Source organism: Oncorhynchus mykiss, chromosome 2, assembly GCF_013265735.2.
Source record: "Oncorhynchus mykiss isolate Arlee chromosome 2, USDA_OmykA_1.1, whole genome shotgun sequence".
In the NCBI taxonomy this organism is placed as follows: domain Eukaryota; kingdom Metazoa; phylum Chordata; class Actinopteri; order Salmoniformes; family Salmonidae; genus Oncorhynchus; species Oncorhynchus mykiss.
In genome coordinates this window covers 73000833-73021098 of record NC_048566.1, presented here as the reverse complement: position 1 = coordinate 73021098, position 20266 = coordinate 73000833, and the positions used below count along the sequence as shown (strand labels likewise).

General features: G+C 45.5%; 1 protein-coding gene across 2 annotated transcripts in view; it reads right to left on the bottom strand.

The window, feature by feature from the left end:
* Positions 1–20266, bottom strand: part of tln2b (talin 2b) — a 141909-nt gene that overhangs the window by 9127 nt on the left and 112516 nt on the right. Inside the window, exons 35-53 of one of the 2 annotated variants that reach the window (XM_036954987.1) lie at positions 20047–20208; positions 19712–19852; positions 18822–19003; positions 17829–17964; positions 17642–17743; positions 16270–16440; positions 15931–16077; positions 15002–15103; positions 14763–14882; positions 13395–13541; positions 6037–6203; positions 5588–5771; positions 5025–5150; positions 4214–4330; positions 3400–3585; positions 2808–2915; positions 2591–2696; positions 2088–2093; positions 861–985 (exon numbers count right to left, since the gene is read on the bottom strand). In XM_036954987.1, the coding sequence (XP_036810882.1) occupies positions 861–985; positions 2088–2093; positions 2591–2696; positions 2808–2915; positions 3400–3585; positions 4214–4330; positions 5025–5150; positions 5588–5771; positions 6037–6203; positions 13395–13541; positions 14763–14882; positions 15002–15103; positions 15931–16077; positions 16270–16440; positions 17642–17743; positions 17829–17964; positions 18822–19003; positions 19712–19852; positions 20047–20208 (2535 nt within the window). The remainder of the gene's footprint in view (positions 1–860; positions 986–2087; positions 2094–2590; positions 2697–2807; positions 2916–3399; positions 3586–4213; positions 4331–5024; positions 5151–5587; positions 5772–6036; positions 6204–13394; positions 13542–14762; positions 14883–15001; positions 15104–15930; positions 16078–16269; positions 16441–17641; positions 17744–17828; positions 17965–18821; positions 19004–19711; positions 19853–20046; positions 20209–20266) is intronic. The other variant, XM_036954991.1, reaches the window with a different exon arrangement.

Below are 20266 nucleotides of genomic sequence, written 5' to 3'. Positions count from 1 at the left end.
AAGAGGGACCAGATCTGATCAACCAAAGACACAAAACAAGTACACCGAAGAGCACTACAGGGAGAGAAGGAAGAGTATTGGGAGGATCTGAGGTCCAATCTACAGCTGTACCGGTACGGTACGGTGCGCGCACACACACACACACCTTAAACCTTTCATACTAGCTGTGTAACTTTTATACTTCAATTTCAGACAGACAAAGCTCACAAAGGTGTTCATAGTTTTCACAGACAACTTTTTCCTTTCAGAGAAGTTACATTGGTTTGTTTAATATCACTCCATGAAGTGGAAGAATACCTTGGGCTGAGAAAGGCCCCTCTCATTTTAGTGTAAAAATAAAAGAATGCTGCAATAAAACAAATGAAATGGGTTCAACAAGGAGGATGACCTTCCTTCAATAGGCTTCAGACAGATCATCACAAATGTGAACTCATTCCAACATAAGCTTCAGGTCCCAGTAATGTAATTGTCTCCTGGCAAGACGGCTCTACGGATTCTCTCTAAAAACACCAGATTGCTCCCCAAACCAAACCTTCTAACAGACGTAAATATATCAACATTCTGCGAGCTCACAGAACACACAAGTAGGCTGTCTTGAGTCAGCATCGTTTTAGCGGTAGGCTACAGTTCACACAATACTCCTATACTCCAACCTCTAAAAGCAGCTCTGAGACTAACAGATTACTGTACTTCAATGTACTTCAAAGTCAATGTGAACTTCTGTTATCTTTGGCCCAGGTAGCTTTCCTGATGAGTGAGTAGATAGGTTAGTAGACAGGTGTGTTCAGTGGTGGAGGTCTGTTCTGGGAGGTGTGGAGGGAGGGGTCGGAGGTGGTTGAGAAGGGGACTGGTAGGCCTACCTTGGGCTTGGCTCTGGGTTTCAGCTGCTCCAGTTTCTTGGCTGCGGCTTCGATGGAGGCTGCCGCTCCCAGCAGCTCAGTCTCAGCGATGACAGTGGGGTCCTCAGGGTCCACCCATTCTGACCCTAAACCACACCACCGAGAGGTATAATCCCAACACAACATAGTAATCCTACAACTCTGAACACAGACACAAATAGAACCAAAGCATACACCACCAAGGCAGATCACCAGTTCACACAATGCCACTTCACTTATGCCCTTTCTATAAAAATGCCACCACACATAACACAAGTCACCAGTCAATTTAGAACACACAAACACAACTCCACACATGCAATGATAACAAGAATTATACCTCTGAACATACAATGCCAAGCAGATCTACCATGCAGGTTTTCCACTCTGCCGAGTTCTGTCGATAGCCTGGGCAACAGTGTCCCCCGACCCCACGTCTTAGTCTCCAGTATCTATGCTGCAATAGTCTAGCTATGTGCCGGGGGGCTAGGGTCTGTCTGCCCCTCCCAAACCTACTGTCTTGACCTCTGAATGCTCGGCTATGGAAAGCCAACTGATATTTACTCCTGTGGTGCTGACCTGTTGCACCCTCTATAACCACTGTGATTATTATTTGACCCTGCTGGTCATCTATGAATGTTTGAACATCTTGAAGAATGATACGGCCTTAATGGCCATGTACACTTATAATCTCCACCCGGCACAGCCAGAAGAAGACTGGCCACCTCTCAGAGCCTTGTTCCTCGCTAGGATTCATCCTACTGTAGGTTCATGCCTTTCTGGGGAGTTTTTCCTAGCCACTGTGCCTCTACATCTGCATTGCGTGCTCTTTGGGGTTAAGCTGGGTATCTGTATTGCACTTTGTGACAACTGCTGATGTAAAAAGGGCTTTATAAATACATTTGATTGATCAATTGATAGTGATTATAATGCCTCAATGTTAAATAAGGTTAAAGAAGAGTTTGAAGAAGTGTACTTTCGATGGATCATTGTCACTCTTTATAGGTTTTAAAGTGGCCATAAAACAGGACTGTTTGGGAACAGCTTGGAAAAGCAGATGGAATGATGTTTTTCCAGATTATGTTGAACCCTGGGGAAATTTGTTCAGTATCCCTCCCCTCTCCCCCCAATCCCCCTCCCCTCTAGCTCCCCTATATGCCTGAGTGAACGGTGATCGGCAGGAACCAAACACCCCCATCTCTCCCTTACCTCCATCTGAGGCATGAAAGAGAGAGGAAAAACAAGAGACATTAGACATGTGAAATGGATAGCCCCAGTGGGTCGTTGGCTGTATGCTGGGATCCAATTCTCACCCAAACACAATATATTAGTCCTGTCAGAGATATGGACGGCAGGCAGCAGGGCTTCTGGAGGAAACATTCCTGGTGTACATACATGTGATAGCCAACCTACTGAACTAATATGTTGACAATTTACATTGCAATGACTCAGGATGTTAGGCCCACTCTACAGCAAATGTTCTATATTATCTGTCTACATAACCTGTGGATAAATGTTGGTATTTTCATTATTGTGAATATTCTACTCACACAAAGCCATTATACGCCCTGGGAAGAAAACATCCCTAAACTAATTTACATTGTGTGCTACTGTTTGAATAAATTGTCAGAATGATATACTGGGTCTCTGCAATATGCTGTAGTCTGGTCTAACTATGCTTCTCTAGGTGAATGTGTGTGTGGCAGCCTCACCCTTCATGGCCTCAGCCGTCTGGATGAGCTCTGTCACACACCCCGCCACGCACTTGGAGTGTACCGCCAGCTGCTGCCTCTGGTCCGCTGTGGGCTTCTGGAGCACCTGGACAAACAGACAGACAGGCACACAACAAATCATGGAGCCACATGTTATCAGGCCGAGCTAACAGAAGGTAGGTGTTGTCTGTGTAATGTACTGTATTCTCCATCTCACCAGCAGTACTTGCTCCAGCAGGTGGATGTATCCAGTGGTGCACTCTGACCCGTAGAGCAGGGCCTTATTCCTCACCTCCTCACTCACCTCTGGATGACAGGCCGCTTGCTAGAGGAGAGCGAGACAACACAACAACGGACTGGATGTTTATATATTATTTTCAGAAAATAAGGTTCTCTGCCTAATGATATTGACTATCAAGTCAAAGTAATATAAAAAGTTGTCTAAAAAGGTATGCTGAAGACCACTAGGCTCTCCTGTATAGAACTACAGCCTTAATATCGCTACTGCATTGCCACAGCAGTGATAGGTTGGGCAGCAAAAGTAATTTCGTTAAGATCGCCATAAGCCTTTTCCTCCTTTCCCCCAGTCAGTTCACTGTTGTAAGCCCACTTTTGTGATGCGCCTGAAGCACTTCATGACTAACATTCCAGACTGAGTGACATTGAACAGTGAGAGTCACACCAGACATCTAAACTAGTCCCTGCTGCCCTGCTTTCATGTTTTCCCTGGCAAAGCGGCAGTATGGGAGTGATGTGGTGTCAGTGAGAGGATGTGAGGCCGGAGTTGGCAGAGCTGGATGGATTATCACCTTGCAGGTGGTCAGCATATCAGAGATGGCTTTGCGGCTCAGGTTGGCCGTGGCGATGACGTGCTCCTGCTGGGCAGAGTTTCCTGCTGCCACAGCCTTGGCCGTTGCCGTGGTGATGCCCTTTGTCATGCGGATGAACTCTTCCGGCGTGGTCGACTTTTCGGGGACGTCCTTGGACTGGAACACCTGTGCACACACAGCATGAGTCACTGTGACTACACTGACAGCCACTTTGGTTGACCTACTTTCATTCACAGGTTGGTGCATCATTACTATGGACAGGAGTTTTTCTGACCATATGACCTGACCAGAAAATGCTCCTGGCCTTTATCATTGTTAGTCTTGAACTGTCAACAGTCACCCCGGGCTCACGCCCACTGTTAAAGTAAACAAGTGAGATGGACAAATGTCCTAGTGTTACTGATGCCACTGTAATTATGAGCTAAGTGAGCCGTGTTTGATTTGGATTTCGCCGCTGCAGCCTAGGTAACACCTGTTGTGGTCCTGAGGGTACACTGATAAGGATCAGCAGTAAATCACTAGAAAAACAAGCTGATTAACATTTCTGTCTCTCTTTCCCCCTGTGTCTGCAACACAATCCATGATAAGAGCAATGAGAAGACTGCAGGGCTTTGTGGAGGAGGGGCAAAGATGGACTTGATATTAAAGAGTTTAAGGTTGAGTAAAAACACTTAGGTACAGCATTCAGTACACCGGCACACCACCCTGTCTTTAACCAGCCTGGCAGCCTGCATCTCCTTTATGATATATCACTAGTACAGAGTGGCAAGGGGAGACCTTCAGGGTGTCTTACTGTCAACTCCTGTTTGATGCACTCAATGGTGGCCTCCAGTGCCCTCGTCCCGCGAGTAGCCTCATCCTCCACAGCCTTCACAGTCTTCAGCAGGGATGTCACGTTGGTAACCATCACCTGTCAGATATAAAGAGAGAGATGTGAGGAGGACACTTAATGAACACAGAGAGACAGGCCAGCAGGTGGAGTTGTCTCCCCCTAGAACCAGACACCAGAATGGGGTCTCAGTTGACAGCCTGCCAACAGTAAAGAAGGACAATACTATACACATTTCAGACCAGGAGGAAAAACCCTTGAAGCAAGGTTTGGCTGGGCTTCAGTAAAAGCCCTAGTCAGTGGCTCTCTCTCTGCACAGAGTGTGGGACATAAGGAACCTCTAGAACTAGTCACAGTGGTGATCACAGATTGCTCAGAGTTCACACCCCCTGTGACAAGCATGAGTCACACACACACCCTGATATAGACACACACACACACACACACACACACACACACACACACACACACACACACACACACACACACACACACACACACACACACACACACACACACACACACACACACACACACACACACACACAGAGGAACTGTCATATCCTTCTGGAAATAGCACCATTTGTGTTTCTTGGAGAACATACTGCCATGACACAGAGACAGCACCTTGTATAGATATGATCTGCATCTCCTTATACTGAAGCTTCATTTCTGTAAAACAAGGGTGGCTGAATAGACAAATGGACACTCCATTGGAGTGTGTAACATTCCGTGGTATATTCTCTATGTTAGAGCAGTGTATGTCTTACAGTACCTTGGCAGCACTCTTCAGCTGATACATGGACGGGTCATCAGCTGGCTTGCCTGAAGCACACTTGGTGGCGCTGATGAGCTCAGCTAGAGCCTTGGCCACGTCTCTCACCGCATTAATGAGGACCACCTTAGGGGAGGGAGGGGGGAGAGAGAGAGACCACATTAATACAACACAATGGACAGAGTACAGGTTTATCAGGCCTACCTGAGGTAAAGGATTTAACAGAGCCTGGCCTCATCACTTCTACCTGGAGCAATGCTACTTCTGATAGAATATACTGGAGAGATACACAGGAAGGACATTTGTGTGTCAAAAGGCCTGATTACAGAATGACAACAGACTAACAGAACAGTACAAGCCTATCAGGAAAACCTTTATAGAATACATGGGCATACATGTTAAATCACTATTGGACTACTTAGCGGTATGTAATATAAACATGTAGACATAGAAATACGACAAATTTATCAGGGGTAAAAAAGTTGTTTTTGAATGAAAGATTGTTGTAGCGTTACAATTATGTGTTGTCATTTCAGTACAACAGGGTGCGGTCAGTGTATTACCTGAGTCTCTGGGTCGTCAGAGCCCATGCTGGTGGCTCCAATTTTGACCACGTCAGTGAGCATGGTGATGGTCTTGACTGAGGACTGGGCAGCCTGGGCCAGTCTGTCCTGACTGGATGCTGCCCCAGACACCAGCAGCTTAGTGTCCTCCACCAGAGCCTTGGCTGTCTTCAGAATGCTCTCCCTGAGGGACACCACACAACAGCTTGTCAAACACCCATTGGTATAAATAAAAATGTATTGAATTGAACACTCAGTTCATGGGAAGAGACAGTCCCTTTCCTTAAAAGAAAGCCATCTTGTATGAGGTCAAAGTCCATCCATTCTATTCATTCCTTCATTCACCTCTACTTGGCTTGTGGTTTCTGTGGACATAATGAGTTTGGCCCAAGGTAATCTCCTCAACAGAATAGTGTTCACCTCATTACTGTGACCTGCTCTAGTCTCACCTGTGGTCAGCGAAGGTCTCTTCGTTCTCAGGGTTGAGTGTTCCGGCCGAGGCGAACATGATGGTGGTGTCGAGGTCCGCGATGATGCCAGACACAGCACTAGCTGCTGTGATGCAGGCCTGAGTACCTTTGTTACCTGCCTGCAGTGCAGACAGCACCATGGCAACCTGCATGGACAGACAAACAGACATACATGGGAAGCAACATACACACGATGACTTTTTAGTAATTTAGAAAGAACAATTTTCCTCAAAGTAGCGGAAGTAGAGTCAGAGCTAGAAAGAGAGGGGAGGGTTTGGGGGGGAGGGGGGGGGGGGGGGGGGGGGGGTCGAGGTGAGGAGGATTATTTAAGATACTGTTTGAAGAGGTAGGGTATCAGATGTTTTCGGAAGATGGGCAGGGACTCTGCTGTCCTCCCGTAGGGGTGGGAGGGCCAGAAGACCAGAGGTGGCAGAACAGAGTACTCAGGTTGGGTGTAGGGTTTGAGCATAGCCTGATAGAGGAAGGGGCAGTTCCTCTTGCTGCTCCGTAGGTAAGCACCATGGTCTTGTGCTTGAAGTAAGCTTTGACTGGAAGTCAGTGGAGTGTTCGGAGGAGCCGGGTGATATGGGAGAACTTGGGAAGATTGAAAACCAGGCAGGCTGCAGCGTTCTGGATAAGTTGCAGGGGTTTGATGGCACAAGCGGGGAGCCCAGCCAACAGCGAGTTGCAGTAGTCCAGACGGGAACTGACAAGTTTCTGGATTAGGACTTGTGTGAGGTAGGGTTGTACTCTATGGGTGTTGAAGAGCAGGAACCTGCAGGAGCGAGTCACTGCTTTGATATTTGCAGAGAACGACAGGGTGTTGTTCAGGGTCATGCCTAGGTTCTTTGCACTCTGGGAGGACGACACTGAAATTGTCAACCATGATGGAGAGGTCTTTGAGCGGGCAGGTATTCCCCTTTGTCTTGTCAAGGTTGAGCTAGGGTTGGTTGGCCGATATCCAAGTTGAGATACAGTTGAAGTCAGAAGTTTACATACACCTTAGTCAAATACATTTGAACTCAGTTTTTCACAATTCCTGACATTTAATCCTAGTAAAAATTCCCTGTTTTAGGCCAGTTAGGATCACCACTATTTTCAGAATGTGAAATGTCAGAATAAAAGTAGAGAGAATGATATATTTCAGCTTTTATTTCTTTCATCACATTCCCAGTGGGTCAGACGTTTACATACACTCAATTAGTATTTGGTAGCATTGCCTTTAAATTGTTTATTTTGGGTCAAACATTTCGGGTAGCCTTCCACAAGCATCCCACAAAAGGTTGGGTGAATTTTGGCCCATTGCTCTAGACAGAGCCGGTGTAACCGAGTCAGGTTTGTAAGGCCTCCTTGCTCGCACACATTTATTTTCAGTTCTGCCCACACATTTTCTATAGGATTGAGGTCAGGGCTTTGTGATGGCCACTCCAATACATTGACTTTGTTGTCCTTAAGCAATAATGCCACAACTTTGGAAGTATGCTTGGGGTCATTGTCCATTTGGAAGACCCATTTGCAAACAAGCATTAACTTCCTGACTGATGTCTTGAGATGTTGCTTCAATATATCCACATCATTTTCCTACCTCATGATGCCATCTATTTTGTGATGTGCACCAGTCCCTCCTGCAGCAAAGCACCCCCACAACATGATGCTGCCACCCCTGTGCTTCACGTTTGGGATGGTGTTCTTCGGCTTGAAAGCCTCCCCCTTTTTCCTCCAAACATAACGATGGTCATTATGGCCAAACAGTTCTATTTTTGTTTAATCAGATCAGAGGACATTTCTCCAAAAAGTACAATCTTTGTCCCCATGTGCAGTTGCAAACCGTAGTCTGGCTTTTTATGGCGGTTTTGGAGCAGTGGCTTCTTCCTTGCTGAGTGGCCTTTCAGGTTATGTCAATATAGGACTCGTTTTACTGTGGATATAGATACTTTTGTACCGGTTTCCTCCAGCATCTTCACAAGGTCCTTTGCTGTTGTTCTGGGAATGATTTGCACTTTTTGCACCAAATTAGGTTCATCTCTTGCAGACAGAACGCGTCTCCTTCCTGAGCGGTATGTGGCTGCGTGGTCCCATGGTGTTTATACATGTGTACTGTTGTTTGTACAAATGAATGTGGTACCTTCAGGTGTTTGGAAATTGCTCCCAAAGATGGACCAGACTTGTGGAGGTCCGCAATTTATTTTCTGAGGTCTTGGCAGATTTCTTTTGATTTTCCCATGATGACAAGCAAAGAAGCACTGAGTTTGAAGGTAGGCCTTGAAATACATCCACAGGTGCACCTCCAATTGACTCAAATTATGTCAATTAGCATATCAGAATCTTCTAAAGCCATTTCTGGAATTTTCTAAGATGTTTAAAGGCACAGTCAACTTAGTGTGTGTAATCTTCTGACCCACTGGAATTGTGACACAGTGAATTATAAGTTAAATAATCTGTCTGTAAACAATTGTTGGAAAAAATCCTTGCGTCATGCACAAAGTAGATGTCCTAACTGACTTGCCAAAACTATAGTTTGTTAACAAGAAATTTGTGGAGTTGTTGAAAAACAAGTTTTAATGACTCCAACCTAGGTGTATGTTAGCTTCTGACTTCAACTGTATCTGCCAGGCACGCAGAGATGCATGTCGTCATCTGGGTGTCAGAAAGGGTGGGGGGAGAAAAGTAGTTGAGTGTCATCTGCACAGCAATGATAGGAGAGACCATGTGAGGATATGACAAATCCCGGGTGACTTGGTGTATAGAGAGAAGAGGAGAGTGCCTAGAATCGAACCCTGGGGCACCAGGGGAGCAACTTGGGCTATTTTGAAGTCAGCGGGGACACAGCCAGTGGTCAGTGATGAGTTGATGAGGGAAGTAAGGAATGGGAAAAGAGATGGTCTGGAGAAGGGAGGAGGGGATGAGGTTGGGTCAAGCGGGCAGGTTGTTGGGTGGACAGACCTCACTAGTCGCAGGATGTAATTTAGAGAGGGCAGAAAGAGGTCAAGGCGTAGGGTAGTTCTGTGTGAGTGAGACCAGTGGACTCAATAGGCTGAATGAATAAGGAGCAGATACCCTCAACCTTCTTTTCAAAGTGGTTGACAAAGTCGTCCGCAGAGGGAGAAGGGAGTGGGAGTGGGTGGAGTATTAAGGAGGGCGGAGAAGGTGAAAAAGAGTGGCCTAGGGTTAAAACAAGAAGCTTGAAATGTAGAGTGGTAGAAAGTAGCTTTAGCAGTGGACACAGAGGAAGAGAATGTAGAGAGGAGGGAATGAAAGGATGATAGGTTCTTCGGGAACCATTTTTGCTTAGCTGCCCGCAGGCCTGTTCTGTAAGCACACAATGAGTAATTTAGCCACGGGGCAGGAGGGAACGGCCGAGCCGGCCGGGAGGAAAGGGAACAGTGTAAGTCATAGGATACGGAAAGGGAGGAGAGTAGGGCCGAAGAGGCAGAATCAGGAGAGAGATAGATTTAGCAGAAGGGAGAGATGATAGGATAGAAGAGGAGAGAGAGAATATTGCGATGGTGCATGACCATCTGGGTAGGGGCTGAGTGGTTAGGCTGGAGATTAGGGAGACAGAAAAGGAAACAAAGTAGCGATCAGAGATCTGGAGGGGGGTTGCTGTGAGATTAGAAGGCGAGCAGCCTGTAGTAAAGATGAGGTCAAGCGTATTTCCTTGTGAGTTGGAGGGGATTGGGAAAGAGTGAGGCCATCGAAGGCAGACGTTGGGAGGTTGAAGTTGCCAAGTACGAAGAGCGGTGAGCCATCATCAGGAAATTAGCTTATCAAGATGTCAAGCTCATTGAGGAACTCTCCAATGGCATCTGGTGGGCAATAGATGACAATAATATTAAGCTTGAATGGACAAGTGAGAGAGGGAGAAAAGAGAACATCTCCACTTAGGAGAAATGAGTAGGCCTGTGCCACCACTGCTACGATCAGATGCTCTCAGACTATGAGAAAAAACGTAGTCAAATGAACAAAGATCTGCTGGAGTAGCAGTGTTCTCTCAGCATAGGCTGAGATGAACTTGGCGTTCTTGACCACAGATTGGTAGTTTCAAATGCTGCCAGAGTCCTGGAATTCCACATGGGTTGTGCGTGAAGGGTACACTAAATTAGAAGGGTTGCAGCCAAGTGGTGGGGTGCGTCTGTAAAGCCTACAGGGAGACGAGCGAACAGGTATAGAAAAACACACACATAGTTGCCAACAAAAAGAGCAAAGATTGTATCTGAAAATTACCAGGCAAAATATACTGAAGTGAGAGAGTGGTGTGAATTAACAGCAGCACCTCTGGGTCTTTATCAATAAGCATCCAAACACAGCATGATCATAAGCAAATAATTCACTCTGACCTAATTATGTTGTTATGAGAAAATAGAGGAGCTGTAGCATATCATCTGATATTATCTGTGAATAACAACCACCATTCAGGATCCAAGGCTTACAGTACATGATCCCCCATACCAAATAACGTGTTGATGAAATCGTCATTTGATTAAAGCTTCCCATTTGCATTCAAATCAAGATGTGAATCAAGGTAATGGGAGGGCTGACTGTGAGGCAATCTGAGAGAGCTGGACTGAGAAGGGAGCTAGCAGCAGGAGAGAGAGAGAGAGAGGGGGAACCGTGCATTAGCCCTGAGCCTACTGCTGCACAAACACATTAAACTAATGACTCTGGACGCTGCATCACACAGTGCTCTCTATCCTTCCTAATCCAGACAGAGAGACAGACAGACAGACGTCTGCAGCCCCTCACAAACCAAACACCATGAGAGTAAAATTCAAATGAGGCACCTCAAGGTTCAGCTCCCCACACGCACGAGGCCACAAATTATTCATGTCTGAAATGAGTCTTAAATGAAATCATGCGGTGAGGGAAGAGAGATATTCTAATGCAGACTCATTGAAAACCAGCAATATCTTCTACTAGTGGCAGGGTCACAGAAAGGACTAACTGGCCTAATTTCACTATGTACAGGAAGTGTAACCATGAGAACATGAACTGAAGCACTGAGTTGATATTCATCTTCACGGCTACTGTACAGCACAATTTGTTAATGTAATACAACACATAGCAAATATAACAGTTAATGTAGGTCTGCTTTACTCACTCCCCCAGTTCTTCCCCCAGCTATAGGGCTCAGGGGGACAAGGTTTTTCAGGCACAGTGGAGAACGCTCTATTATAACAATCCATTATCCTTGGAGCCGATTCTCACCTATTCCCCTGACACCAAAACGACATTCACACCTGGACTCTTTCTTCACAAAAACCCCTTAGTGATTCTGCTACCGGCATCATACCCAGAACACAGTAAGCAACTTCCATTCAAGGGAATTACATTCTCTTTCACTTAAAGTAGAAATCCTAACTTACTCGAAGCCTAGTCATGTTCAAATGCAGTAACAAAAGCCAAGGTGCAGAACAAATCAACTGAAATATATATTTTGGCATTCAGATAATAACATCAGGCTTGCTTCCTAACTCTTTACTATAGCTTAATTTACCCATATCTCATTTACTGTACTATTGCCTGGGCCAGTACATACTGTATGCCTTTTACCTAAGGCTCCTGAGTGGCGCAGTGGTCTAAGGCACTGCATCTCAGTGTAAGAGGCGTTACTGCAGTTCCTGGTTCGAATCCAGGCTGTATCACAACCGGCTGTGATTGGTTAGTCCCATAGGGCAGCGCACAATTGGCCCAGCATTGTCCGGTTTTGGCCGGGGGTAGGCCGTCATTGTAAATAAGAATTTGTTCTTAACTGACTTTGTTCTTAACTGACTTATGTCGATATAGGATTAACGTGGTACCTTCAGGCATTTGGAAATTGCTCCCAAGGATGAACCAGACTTGTGGAGGTCTACAAAAAAAATTCTGAGGTCTTGGCTGATTTCTTTTGATTTTCCCATAATAGGCACTGAGTTTGAAGGTAGGCCTTGAAATACATACACCTGGCCTGTTGAAGAAACTCTTCATCAATTTACACCAGTTATGCATTTTCATCTACAAATACTCATACCTCCCAGAAAGTTTACCTAAACCCGTCAATGGATTCTTCCAGGTTAATTCTGAAATGCATCTATATAACAGAAGACACTGTGATGACCTTCACCCTCCCCACTGCCGCACCTAACATTGTGTCTGATAGTCAATTCTCTGAGGTACCATACTCTAAAATTCTTATCATCACATTGCTAAAACCTCATCATCCCTCAATAACTTCAAGCGAAGACTAGGGGTCAGCCTGATGAACCAAACTAGTCAGTAATCTCCTCCATTTAGCCTAACTCTCTCACACATCTAAACACAACATATACTGTTATTTTTTTTGTGATTGCTGATCAATTCATTTGTTTTAACAAACCTTTTTTAGTTTTGAATTGTATGTCGTTTTTTTTGTGCCCTTGGGCTTCCAACCACACCTACACACCAATTGATATGTATACAGTTGAAGTCAGAGGTTTACATACACTTAGATTGGAGTCATTAAAACTTGTTTTTCAACCACTCCACAAATTTCTTGTTAACAAACTATGGTTTTGGCAAGTCGGTTAGGACATCTACTTTGTGCATGACACAAGGAATTTTTCCAACAATTGTTTACAGACAGATTGATTATTTTACGTATAATTCACTGTACCACAATTCCAGTGGGTCAGAAGTTTACATACACTAAGTTGACTGTGCCTTTAAACAGCTTGGAAAATTCCAGAAAATTATGTCACGGTTTTAGAAGTTTCTAACAGGTTAAATGACATCATTTGAGTCAATTGAAGGTGTACCTGTGGATGTATTTCAAGGCCTACCTTCAAACTCAGTGAATCTTTGCTTGACATTATGGGAAAATCAAAAGAAATCAGCCAAGACCTCAGAAAAAAACATTGTAGACCTCCACAATCTGGTTCATCCTTGGGAGCAATTTCCAAATGCCTGAAGGTACCACGTTCATCTGTACAAACAATAGTACGCAAGTTTAAACACCATGGGACCACGTCGCCGTCATACGCGTTCTGTCTCCTAGAGATGAACGTACTTTGGTGGGAAAAGTGCAAATCAATCCCAGAACAACAGCAAATTATGTTGTGAAGATGCTGGAGGAAACAGGTACAAAAATTGAGTTTAAATATATTTGGCTAAGGTGTATGTAAACTTCCGACATCAACTATATATATATATATATATTAAAAAAAAAAAAAAAAAAAAAAAAATCTGTATTGTTGTTTATCGCTTATTTTCTTTGGTGCAAATAAATTAAACCTAAAATTAAACCTAAAGACTTCAAAGTTAGCACAATTTACCACAAGGTTCAGGCAAATAATTCCACTATATCAGCCCCGTTCCCAGCCTACCTTCTCAGTGACGGCACGGGCACACTCAATGAGCTCCCTCTTGGAGAAGCTGTCAGTGGGGCTCATTTGCAGGGCTCCAGCCTTCTGAACCAGGTAGATACATCCATGGCCCAGCTCCTGGACCCGCGTCTTGATCTGGAAGCCCACCTGCAAGCACAGTCAGACAGCCAGTCCATCAGTTTTACAGAGCCATCTCACCCACTCCCTGTCTCCCTCCACACAGCAGACTATGTCTCATCATGTCCTCGACTGCCTCTTATCAGGCTGCTGGTTAAAAAATGATTTCCAGTACCTGAGAGGGATTGATGGTAGTACACCTTTAATTTCCTGACACAGAAATGAATAGGTGGGTGGGTGGGAATTCATTATCAGCATCACTATAGGCTTTTAGACTTGGAGGGGTACAATGTCGCTATGGTAACAAGTTATGTAAAGAGAATTGATAAGAGTGTGGGGTTATTAGGCTCTCTCTTCACACATAATATGGATAGCGGTCTCCCTCTCAGAGATGAGCATTAAACACATGCTATGTGGGTGCAGCAACAGAGAGAATGAGGTTTGAGAGCTGGAAATATATTCCAGAGTTTGATCTCACACTATTAAGTACAGCCTCAAGGAAGATGCATCATATCAAAGAATGCCATCCGCCGTGTGACATCTCTGCATATTTTCTAAGCATATGCAAATATCTTGCATATCAAATCTCTTTTGATAAGTTGCTGTATAAAGACAAGAGAGATTCTCATTTGGGCAAAAGACTGTCCTCTCCTCGACTCCTCCATCCTCTCCTCTGTGACCCCGGTAAGTGGTTGAGGGGTCAAGGAGAGTGTCAATTCCTTTTTGGGCAAACAGAGGAGAGTCCTGGTCTCCTCAATAGCCTCCTCCTGCCGGGGAAGCACAAAAGTATCACCTGAGTCCTTTGTGGAAGATTTTTGAGATCTGCCACACCCCCTTTGAATCAGCTGTTGTTTACTTGTAGAAAAGCATGCACATATTTAAAAACAATAAGCTACTTATCCTTTTATTTATGAACTGTCTAGCTACATTTCCTTTTACTACTTTACACATTTCATTTGGGATTCCACCCCTGTAAACGTCATCTGCACGATGCCACGCGAGTGAAGGAGAGTCATTTCATACATGCACATTTGTTTCCACATTTCCTCTCCTCCCCTCGGTTACCTTTGATCTTTTTCAAAAGGAGATGAGGAGAGGACCGAGGAAGGGGAAATAGGACAGAGGAGTTGAGCAAACCAATTAAGAATCTCCCATAGGACATGCCCATAGGGGTACCACAGAAAAATGATCCCATATTTAAACAGTATCCTGCTTTGACAGTGCACCCACAGGAGCCACTTGACCTCTCACCTCTTTTGGTTCTGCGGTGGCAGCTGCCAGGTGACCTTGGTGGGCTAACTGGCTGTAGTCTACAGTCACCTGAGAGGCCAGGCCACCCAGCTCCTCTGGACATGTCACTGACTTAGTCATCTGGGGACACAGTCAGAACAAGGTCATAACATGACTGTGATTTAGTTATTTCAGAAATGATGAAGAGGTACATCTATAAGGCTACATTGCATATTTATGAGGTAGTTGTTTGTGCTCACCATCTCCTGAGTTGTGATGGCGATGGCCTTGGAGTATTTCACCATGGTGGTCTGGTAATCCACAAAGGATCCTTCTGGTTCAGGGGGAGTGCCCTCATCCAACTGCAGAGGGAAAAGCGACTCGTTTTAAAATATTCAACCTAGCTACTTACTGTACATAATCTACACATATGAATATCAACCAAGCATCTACCACACATTTGAATAAAGCTTTTCTTTATTCAATGAACTCTATGCATAAATATGTTGCAGAATGCAGATATCCACTTAAGGCCGCTCAATGTGTTATTTTCTATGCAGTAACAGAAATCGAATTCAAAGGGCTGGAAACATATAGAGAACAACATCTGATAGAAGCATTCAGCCAATCAAGAATGCAGGCATAATTCATTATTATCAAGTCTGTGACAGATCTTAGGAGACGGAGGGTGACAGCCAGTGGATGAGTGACAGCCAGTGGATGAGTGACAGCTGACAGCTCTGAGGCCTGGACCTGACACTTCCCATCCATCTCACTAATGAGTGTCAGTTAGAGGATGTTTCTCTGCCCGCCCACTGTGGTAGAGTCATCTTAAAGCAGTTGGAAGAGATGAGTGTTCTCAGTAGAGCTCTACTCCTGAGCTGCTTGGGGCCACAGTACACATGCACATATACACCAGTGGAGGCTGCTGAGGGGAGAACGGCTCATAATAATGTACGGAACAGAGCAAATGGAATGACATCAAACACCTGGAAACCATGGAAACCATGCGTTTGGCGTATTTGATACCATTCCACTATTCCGCTCCAGTCATTACCACGAGCCCATTCTTTCCAATTAAGGTGCCACCGACTTCCTGTGATATACTGTACACGCACATGTACACACATACACACTACTACTATACAGTACTACACACCCTACTGTACAGGACACCAGCCCCACTCACCCTGCCCATGGCCTCAGCGATAGCCTCCACCATGCCTCCCACCATGCCGCCCTCACTGGCCGCCTCGTTCAGAGTCACCATGATGTCGTCCACAGCCTCCTTCATCAGCTGAGCAGCCTCTGATATGGCATAGTGGGTGTGGGCCGCCTGGACACGCAGTAAACACACCAGACCACCGTGAAACGAAAAGATCTTCATCTTATCAATACACATGGCTATGCAACTACAATAAGCAATACAATAGATTGTGGAACGAGGTGCACACAAATCTATACTAATTAAGTTTTGCTCCATTGCTCAAACATGGCCTCTGTGCCCTGTGTTGGACAGTAACATTACCTTAGGGTTTCCACCTCCCTCCTTGGCTGCGTAAAGCATCTGCAGGGCGGACTCTGACAGGGTCTTAGTCTGGTCCAGGATGTTCATCTGCTGCTGCTGGTCCACGATCTTAGAGGCCAGGCCAACAGACGCCACGATGAGGGGCTCAAAGTAGCTGGCCAGCTGGGTCACCTGGGAGAAACAGTATCATGTAACAGTATGCCGTCCCTGGAGGGGGTGCGTCACCTGAGTGGGTTGATTCACTGATGTGGTCATCCTGTCTGGGTTGGCGGCACCCCCCCCCCCTCCCCCCTTGGGTTGTGCCGTGGCGGAGGTCTTTGTGGGCTATACTCAGCCTTGTCTCAGGATGGTAAGTTGGGGGTTGAAGATATCCCTCTAGTGGTGTGGGGGCTGTGCTTTGGCAAAGTGGGTGGGGTTATATCCTTCCTGTTTGGCCCTGTCCGGGGGTGTCCTCGGATGGGGCCACAGTGTCTCCTGACCCCTCCTGTCTCAGCCTCCAGTATTTATGCTGCAGTAGTTTATGTGTCGGGGGCTAGGGTCAGTTTGTTATATCTGGAGTACTTCTCCTGTCCTATTCGGTGTCCTGTGTGAATCTAAGTGTGCGTTCTCTAATTCTCTCCTTCTCTCTTTCTTTCTCTCTCTCTCTCGGAGGACCTGAGCCCTAGGACCATGCCCCAGGACTACCTGACATGATGACTCCTTGCTGTCCACAGTCCACCTGGCCGTGCTGCTGCTCCAGTTTCAACTGTTCTGCCTTATTATTATTCGACCATGCTGGTCATTTATGAACATTTGAACATCTTGGCCATGTTCTGTTATAATCTCCACCCGGCACAGCCAGAAGAGGACTGACTACCCCACATATGCTCTCTCTAATTCTCTCTTTCTTTCTCTCTCTTGGAGGACCTGAGCCCTAGGACCATGCCCCAGGACTACCTGACATGGTGACTCCTTGCTGTCCCCAGTCCACCTGACCGTGCTGTTGCTCCAGTTTCAACTGTTCTGCCTTATTATTATTCGACCATGCTGGTCATTTATGAACATTTGAACATCTTGGCCATGTTCTGTTATAATCTCCACCCGGCACAGCCAGAAGAGAACTGGCCACCCCACATAGCCTGGTTCCTCTAGGTTTCTTCCTAGGTTTTGGCCTTTCTAGGGAGTTTTTCCTAGCCACCGTGCTTCTACACCTGCATGGCTTGCTGTTTGGGGTTTTAGGCTGGGTTTCTGTACAGCACTTTGAGATATCAGCTGATGTACGAAGGGCTATATAAATACATTTGATTTTATTTATGAGACACAGATTGAATAAGAGGAGTGGATCTAGGAGACAGGACTTTCTCCCTGTAGGGGAATGGTCCCAGACTAGTACCTTGTGTCCCAGCTGGGCAGCTTCACCCCTGGCTGCAGTATTGATAGGATCGATGAGATGTCCAATCTCCTGCACCGACGATGTCAGCTGCTCCTGCAAAGCCTAAGGGGGCAGCATAGAGTTACGATTGGGAAAATGAAAATGAACAAAAAGCAATTATAGTGATGATATGACAGTTCAAACTTACTTCCAAAGATATGTCATCCCTACATCCCTGTAGGCTCTGGCCCACAGCAGCTAGAGAAGCCTGCTCGATGTCCCGGATACACTTGTTGATGTTATCAATGGAGAAGTCACACTCTCTCTGCCCTGGTGCCTTGTCCCTACCAACAGTATCATGACAAATAGGAACAAGGCAGTACTTCTACAAGCAGGTTATTAATGCAGTATCACACCTCAAAGAAGGAAAATCATGTATACTAGGTACACTTTTTGCAAACATGGTCTCTAGAGGTTGACCAGATACAAAATGTTCTGAAGCTAAGGGGCAATTTACTCTGTGTGAGAGATAATGAGGGAAGACACTTCTATTCAAAACAGCAGGAGGGTCTTTCTAAGTATAAGAAATCTGTCTAAGCAGCACCAGCAGCACAGCAGATCCTCCACGGAACTCTGCCTACTCATCTTTATCAGTGCCCTAGAGCATTCCTCTTCCTATTACATGGCAGGTGGAAACCCAACCACCATAAATTACATGTCAACTCACTGCTCAGTTGAACCGACAGTTACTCAGAGATAGCTGAACTCCCCCTCACCCCGAGTCTCAATTTGCCTGGCTACCCATCCACAGCGCTCTGGCCAAACTGACGTTTCTTCTCCACCATGAGTCTGGATTTGCCTCCCTCCCCTACGATTTCTAGAACGCAAACATATTCTGACCGTTTTGATTAGTCCTAGAAACCGATGGATTGGGTTCAGGAGCCAGCCTACATGACGATGTTATCAACTTTGATACTCTGATTGGATAGATTTCTTAGAGACGATCCGATCGCTGATTAATTTGTTTTGTACAACGCCCTTCACTTTGAACTCACACAAACAACTTCTAGGATGGCAGATTCTGAATGTATGCAGGATCGATAGAGCAGTGGAATTATATTCTGGGTGAGTTGTCCGGCAAGGCCTTAACATGATAATATCTAGAGTACCATAGTGCAGAACCAGAGGGGTCTGTGCTGACCTGATGGAGGTGATGAGGCTCTTGATGGAGTCAGAGACGGTGCGGGAGTGCCCAGCCAGGATGGACCAGGTGGGCGGGTCTTTGGGGTTGATGATGAGCGAGCGGGCAGTCTCCAGGAGCAGGGTGGAGCTGTCCAGCATGGAGCAGGCTGAACGCATGATGGGCTCCTGGGCTGCAGAGCCCTGGAAATGGGAAAGAGGGAGGGAGGGAGGGGAGGACAGTGACTAACTAACAGCTCAATAGCAACACTACACAGATGTCATTGATCTCTTACTATTATTATTGTTCTGCCTCACACAGAGATGCAGAGGGAGATACACCTAGAGTCTTTATGATGGCAGCTAAAGCCTCCCTCGACAATTAGATTAACAAGCTGAAGATTAGAGCAGCTGTGCTGAGAGAGAGAGAGCAGTTAAATACTGCCCTCCAACAGATAACAGTCAACGCTTTTAAGGCTGTGTGAGGACTCTTTCTGCTACATTGTAACATAAAATACATCCGATTTCTCCTTGAGCCATTTACCGACATTAAATAAATTAGAGGGAAATGGTGCATCAAACCAATTCCACCCGCTTTCTTGCACTGTACTGGCTCTATATCGGAGGTCCTATTTCAAGGGGATTGAATTCCCTAGTCACCAATGTATTCATGGAATCTGTAGGAGTAGCTTTGCCGTCTCCTTTATATTACAGAATGTATGAGGAAGCAGACAAATAAAACAACGTGACAATGTAGACTGAAGAAACCTCTTAGGAGATAAAAACAAATGGTCCTCTGAGCAAGAACTGCATTTTAATTTTCATATAGATAATGACAAATGTGTATTTTCACTGAAGAGCTTACATATTGCACAATACAAAGTCACCCCCTGAACAAGCACTCATACGAACCTCATTGCTGATCTGTGCAGGGATACTAGCAAACTCCGGGTTGGAGGAAAATGTGGATAGATTCTCTACAGCCTCGATAAGTGGAGTTGTAGCAACATGGCACCTGTTTCTGTTCTCCTCTGAGAAATCTCCATCCAAGGCCTGGAAGAAAACAACTGGACATGACCTCCTAAGCCAACACTCCAACTCAGCTACACAATATAGCCACCTGTCTTCATTACAAATGACGGAAATATTTTAAGTGAAACAGAGAACATCAATAAATCTACTTTTCCTGAAGGCACAAAGTACAAGAATACCATTTATGAGTGGACCATGGCAGAGAGTACACATACCTTTATAGTTTTCACAAGGTTGGCCGTGGTGTTTGCAACCTCTTTGGCTGACTGAACAAAGTGTCTCCTGGCCACAGGGTTGGATGTCTTGGACGAGGCCAGGCGGCAGGCATTGCAAAGAGCTGAGGTATGCTTGGCTACAATCGTCGCCGCGGACAGAACCTAATAAACAAACAAACACAAACAAAACAAATGACAAACAAAGCAGTATAAACATTTC